The sequence below is a fragment of the Triticum aestivum genome, chromosome 7A (assembly GCF_018294505.1).
Source record: "Triticum aestivum cultivar Chinese Spring chromosome 7A, IWGSC CS RefSeq v2.1, whole genome shotgun sequence".
NCBI classification, from domain to species: domain Eukaryota; kingdom Viridiplantae; phylum Streptophyta; class Magnoliopsida; order Poales; family Poaceae; genus Triticum; species Triticum aestivum.
In genome coordinates, this window is record NC_057812.1 from 188,573,856 (window position 1) to 188,580,726 (window position 6,871).

At 45.1% G+C, this 6,871-nt stretch overlaps 1 protein-coding gene across 1 annotated transcript in view; it reads right to left on the reverse strand.

Annotated features, from left to right (window-relative positions):
* LOC123153242 (uncharacterized) overlaps window positions 1–5,805 on the reverse strand; it is a 6,426-nt gene extending 621 nt beyond the window's left edge. The window contains exons 1-4 of the mRNA XM_044572455.1: window positions 4,492–5,805; window positions 4,259–4,400; window positions 3,003–3,140; window positions 7–1,778 (exon numbers count right to left, since the gene is read on the reverse strand). Coding sequence (XP_044428390.1) covers window positions 7–1,357 — 1,351 coding nt within the window. The 5' untranslated portion in view covers window positions 1,358–1,778; window positions 3,003–3,140; window positions 4,259–4,400; window positions 4,492–5,805. The remainder of the gene's footprint in view (window positions 1–6; window positions 1,779–3,002; window positions 3,141–4,258; window positions 4,401–4,491) is intronic.
* Window positions 5,806–6,871: the final 1,066 nt, after the last annotated feature.

Here is a 6,871-nt window from a genome sequence, read left to right on the forward strand (position 1 = left end):
TTGTACTTTCGGCTGTTGATTGCTTGCTGCTGTTGTTAACCTTGTCGCTCGCCATCTTGTTCAAGAGCAAAGTGATCATGACAATGGATGCCACAAAGGCGATTGCATTGAGATAGAAGAATGCAATGAACCGGCGATGGTGGGTGTCCTCAAGGATGCGATCAGCTGCTGAATGATGATCTTTACTTCTTGACCAAAAGAAACCTGGTGGATTCAAACCTGATTGGTATGCCAGAGATGCTGCAAGAATGGCAAGAAGCAACATACATGTGCGGGTCTTCTTCAGATGCTCATCCTCTCTGATATTTGGAAGTTGGTGACTGTCTGCAGGCTGGTCTTGTGGTTCAGGGGTATTATCTTCTGCAGGTGCATCAGTTGAACGGACTGAAGTATGATGATTGCTTGCATAAGAATTCTCCTGCTCTGCCTTGCTTGGCCTGTGTCTACTAAACCTCAATGAAAGTACACGGTCCAATTTTTCCACGCAACAGAGGCTGCTTGTTTTGACCTTTTGTAGCCAATTTGCTACAGGCCTGGAAACAAAGAATCCAGCTAAAATTGAAAAGGAGATCCAAACTATGACGATGATAAACACCACATAGAATGATGTTGCTACCTCTCTACAACATCCTGCAGCATACGCAACAATTAGGCACGATAGGTCCACTACCACACACACAATCACTGCTGTGGTCCTTATTCCATGAACACTCAGTTTTGGGCTCAGAAGCAGTATGATTATGACCAAAGATGCCACGAAGGAAGTTGAATTGGAAATGATGAATATATAATAACGACCAAGGTAGTTACTCCGGAGAACAGAAGTACCCGGCTGATGCTTGTAAGGAGGAAAGGCCAAATGCACCTTATTAGAACCATGGCCATTTTCAACCCAAAAGCCGCCCGGTGGATTCAATCCTGCTTGGTATGTGATAGTAGCAGCAAAAGTTACAAGCGTCAAAATGAACTTGCAAGCCTTCTCAACATCTTTCTCTAGAGGGATGCTCCCTTGCTGTTGCTTTAGAACTCTCTTTATCATTGCCTGCAGATTCTGTTTCAATTCTCTTGGAATAAGCCTTGTGGATACTAGGGTATGGATCCCAACATATATGATAGCAGGAAAGACTAGAACCAAGATGTAAATGGATGACTTGAGTGCCCTGCAACTTCCAGCAGCATAAGCCCCGAGCAGGCTGAATAGGTCAAGTATCATGGTTAATTGCATTGAATGGAGCCACATCCTCTGATTTGTCACAATCTTACTGAGAAGCAAGATGATTAAGACAAGAGATGCAGCGAAGGCTGCTGCATTGAAGTAAAAGAACACCTCATATCGTTCAGAAAAGCCATCATGCATGACAGGGTCACCAGCATCATGACCATCCTTGTTTAGTGTCCACGACCCCCCTGGTGGTGTTAATCCAGCATTGTATGTCACACCGACTGCTAGGACTCCAAGAAGTACCAAATACTTACGATGTCCCCACAATAGCTCAAAATCATCATTGATCCTGGGGCTGGATTCATGGCCAGGGGATAATAAATTTCCACTGGACACAACATTACTGTGATCTTGCCTCTGTTGTCTTCACTTAAATCATTCCCTCGTCCCTGGGTACCCGGGGTGTTGATGTTGGTCGGACCGATGGTGACCACGAACTGCTCGCTGTCTGCCATGTGGTTGCTCTCTGACTGAAATTGCAAGTCTCAGGCTTTCAGTTGCTCTCTATTCGTCCATCTCCAGCATCGGGTAAGAGTTTCTTGGATGGAGAGGATATCTGAACGAATCAAAGATAATTCAAGGATGGTTCTGAACAAGAAAAGCAAAGAAGGTTAAAGAAGATGGACTTGGTGAAGTCTGTGTCCCAAACGAAAACAACACAAAAGAGAGCGTGATAAAGGCTAACTTGCCTGCTAGACCCCACAGTATGAATTAATTTTCCAAATAGTAGCTCATGTTCACAGAATTAGTTATGTTTCTCATTCAACAATGGGGCACGCTACGCGTCGGCCAGCGGATCTTTTTTAAAGATCCGTCGCCTCGGTAGCCGTTAGATCGTGTGCCAACCAAGAGCCCAGTCTCGTCCTTACGATTGCAACAACGACTGTGTTGCAGAACCTTTTGCAACAGATGTCATGTTGCAGAAACTTCTGCAACAAAGGTCCTGTTGCAGATTTTTTTTGCAACAAAGGTCTTGTTGTGGATTTTTTTTCCCAAACATTTTTTCGTTTACAGAATCTTTTTGCAACATATGTCCTGTTGTAGAACCTCATTGCAACGCAACACTTGTTGCAAAGCACTTCACGGCAGCGAACACACGATGCTTCTGGTTCTAGGGGAATCGATTGAGTGTGCGCCCTAGAAACGCACGTGGCAAGTGAAGCATGCGGCGGATGCCGCCGAGTGATCCGCCGGCTGATTGTTAGCGTTTTCCTTCAACAATATAACATCATATACATGATTGAACTTTACCGTTATAATCCGACCCCACCAAAATAAGAGATCTAGATATTTCCCTTTGTTTTTCTTCCAACTGCTATTACCACAAAACACACATAAGACAAGTATTAATACTTGGTGGTGGAGACACCAACAGATTCTACAGGATAACTAGTAAAATTAATTGCATTCAATGGTAAGTTACACGCATCTAAGGCTGGTCACAATGGGGAAGAACTTAGGAGTAACATCACACACTCCAATACAACTTTGCTTATGTGGCACATATTTAATGAAGAGAGAGGTGCTTGTGGTAACTAGCTAAGTTACCGGAACATCACACACTCCAAGAAACAATGAGTCTATAACCTAATAAATACATCGTTGCATGACACTACATAGATGTTCCTACCCACTATGAAGGTAGTAACATAGTCTAGGGAAGTGTGTAAGTTACTAGCTTATGTTCTTGCCCATTGTGACCAGCCTAAGCCTAACAACCGAACACACAAGTTTCGCAAAAAGGAAAAGACACACACAAAGAGAAAGTAAAAGATTATACCTGGCATGGAAAGCATTGCAATGCTCAGTCACACGGGAGGGCTGCCCTCATTAGCCATAAATGGCTGCAAGTGAGCTTGTATCCAGAGCGATAACCAAAATAGCAGTCCAGATATTTCCCTTTGTTTTCTCTCAATACCTAGATCCGATTGGTATCACAAAAACACACACACATATAAATAAGTGTTTATTCGTCGAAGAACTAGCAGCTGCTTGGTTTTTCTTTAGATAATGCCAGATTATATTTGGTAACTAGTAAGACTAACTGCAAGTAGAGAGGTTCAATAGGCGATGGAAATAATCAGTGGCGGAGCCAAGATCGGTGTGTGTGTGTGGCGCGGGGGGGCACAGATTAGAATGTATGAACAACATAACTTCAACATATCCATTCAAAAATTGTGAAAAACGCACTACAAATTGTAAAATTTAATCTGGATATCATCATAAGTTAACAAAGAGTCACAAGACATGATTTAAAATTGAGAAAAGTATGTTTTTGGTCCCTCAAGTTCCCCAAAAGTATAGACTTGGTCTCTCAAGATTTTGTTGTAAACATTTGGTCCTTCAAGTCTCCAAACCGGATAAGTTTGGTCCAAAACCAGATTTTGAGCACGTTGACCAGGTTTGACTGGTTTTGACCACGTTTGACCGATGAATGGACAGTAAATTCCAAAAATTTAGCAAACAAATTAAAAAAAACTGAAATTTTGTGACAACCAAGATGCTTGGGTGCGCTAGGTGTGTGTAAATATTTGTGGTCTAATAATATCCGAGGATCTCTAGCAAAACAAAAACAATTTTTGGTATTTTTGTGAGCCAAAATTTGTTGTTGTTGTTTTTGCCACAAGCTCCTAGAACGTCGAAACAGCACACAAATTTGCACGCACCTAGAGCACCAAAGCATCTTGGTTGCCACAAAATTTCATATTTTTTTGGAACATTTGAATTTACTGTTCATCGGTCAACATGGTCAAACCTGGTCAAAATCTGGTTTTGGACGAAACTTATCTGGTTTTAAGACTTGAAGGACCAAATGTCTACCAGAAAATCTTGAGGGACCAAGTCTATACTTTTGGGGAACTTGAGGGACCAAAAACCTATTTTTCTCTTTTAAAAGAGATTTCTAAAAGTGGTTTTGAGATAAATTATTTTGCATTTTACCGAGGGGGTGCCATGGCACCCCCGCTAGATCCACCCCTGGAAATAATGCGTCCATGTCTAAGAACCGAGCGTAGGAAGAGAAACCAAGAACCATACCTGGAACGGGAAAGCAACGCAATGCTCATCACATAGACATAGTCACACAGAACGGCTGCCCTCATCAGCTATCATGCATCAGCCCCAAGCCGAGGTTGCACGTTTGAACTTGTACCCAGATCAGGGTAACTAGTACGATTAACTGCGAGCGAAGAAATGGCAGAAAATTGGCAATGGAAGCTATGTATCCATGTCGAAGAACCAAGCCGAGGAAGGGAAAGTAAGAATCCTACCTGAAATGGGAATGCTCAGTTGCTCACTCGGAATGGCTGCCCCGTTAGCCTAGCCGAGGTTGCGGCTTTGAGCTTGTATCCAGAGCGACGGCTGCTGCTCAGACTAGTGAGGGACGCCTTGTGTGCTTCAAAGACAGCTGAGTTCTTCGGGCGTCAATAATGGTGTGAACGGTGGTGTGGACAGTGAAAAACGAGGGGGAGAGACCGGTGAGGTCAGTTAAAAAGGAAGGAAATAAGATAAGACCCCACAGCAATGTATTATCAGGCTATTGTTATCTGATGGCTTAACTAATAAGTATATTCATTCATATATGAACTCCTCAGGAGAAGGGCCACTTTGGACTAGCTTTGGAGTTAGAAAAGAAACGGTCGGCATCCAGATTAAGTAAGGGAATATATGATCTCCCCAAGAGAAGGACCACTTTGGAGTTAGAAAAGAACCTAAGACGCCAGAAATAATGAACAAATTAGCACGCAGCTCAACTGTTAAATAATCCGGCATGCTGCTGTGAGTAGATAAGCAAGAGTTGGCCAGTAGAATACCTGAAATGGAATCTGTAGGCAGCCATGGTAGGCGGAGAGGGTGTGTTGACTGTTGACTGGTGCACGACTAAATTGAGGCACCAATCACTGGCCACGGTAGCTAGTACGGTCGGCTCCGCTGCCGGCGCCCCGCTGGCCGCTGAGGCATTTGTTCGAACACCAGACGGGCACTGCTGGGGGGAGCAGAGCCGGGCCGGCCAGCCGCAGGCCAGGGCCTAGAGCATCGTTCGGCAACAGACCTAGAGAGCAGCAGCAGCGTGCATTGATCCCGTCCGACTGGGGCTCGGCCCCACTGGCGTTCCAATCCAATCCCCTCCCGCCGGCCATCCATCTCCAGCCTCCTGAACTAGGCATTTGTGGTACTAGCTGACGTCACGGGAAAAATTAGGGAATGACGTCACGTAAACAGCTTTTCATACTCCCTCGACCAAGTTTAGCTCTCTGTGCTTAAACCGTGATTTCAGGTCATGATCGCCGGAGACGGACGCCCCGTGCAGACATCTGAGCCTGAGTGTCAAGGTTGGCTTTGGCATTTCGTCGAACAACGTGGGTGCACTGCAGTGCCGAGGACGTAGGCTGGGTGGCCCAAGCCCCACCACCAACCAGCGGTCCCGTGGTCGGGCTCGGAGTCCCGTCGACGTCGAGGTCGTCTCAGACTTCTCCTCGTCGTCGATCGCCTTCTGGCATTTGTTTTCCGGTGGTTTTCTCTTGATTCGGTGGTAGAGAGAAAACGAGAAAACCGAGCAATCAAATAGGACCATTTTTTTGCATTGAATTAAATAGGACTAGGGAAATACTCCATCCGTAAAAGAAAATGGACGTCGATATCCACCACACGTGTGGCATAATTAGCATTCGTCCACATATCGTGTGTGGCATGAGCAGAGGGCAGTCCACACGGTTTGTGTGTGAGCGGACAGTAGAATTGCCCACATGTGTGGACGCAGTTACTTCATGTCACAAGCCCAACAAGTACTACTCATCCCCATCCCGCGCGCGTGGCACGAAGCAAATATGCCCACACGTCCTGATGCAGCTACATTAGGTACCCGCGGGATGACGATTTAGTTGTCGGAATGACAGATGTAGTTATCCGGGATGGCAAATATGGTTGTAAAAGCATGACAACTCTTTCTGTTTTGGTTAAGTTGCCATGTATAATTTATGGTAGTTGTCACGTGTAATCAAACCGTAGTTGTCGTGTGTGATTAACTACTTACCACATATGGTCAAACAATAATTGCCACGTGTGGTTAATCACAGTTGCCATGCATGTTTATCGGATCGCCATGTACGTGCAACTGTAGTTGCCGTCTAGCAAACGAATCATGGTTGCCATGTGTGTTTGCCTAGTTGCCATGTACGTGCAACTGCAGTTGCCATCCAACAACGTAGGGCTGTCGTGTGGACGAAAAGCAGTTTGCCCACACGAACGTGGACTAGGTGGTGGCTGTGTGAGCAGAAACTAGTTCACCCACACAGCGCAGCTGACAACCGTGTGTTATGAGGCGTGTGGGCGACCTCTCCAACACCCACACACCGGCCTTGTCCTACGTGACACGCGAAAACTGCCTCGACGTGTCAAGATTCATGCAAACTTAACTAGACGGTGATTTAGACGCGTGGGCGGGTTGTAATGTTGCCACACGTGTGGGCGTTAGTATTTTTGAAGAATATAGGAGCATTTAGATTGTTATAAGGGAGAGGGGGATTGGTGGAATATTTCATTGTATTGCTTGAACCTCGTGGGCATATATATAGGAGTACAATCATCTACTTGGAGTACAAGACAAGCTAGAACAAATCCTAATCTATCTCGTCTTTCCTAATAAATATT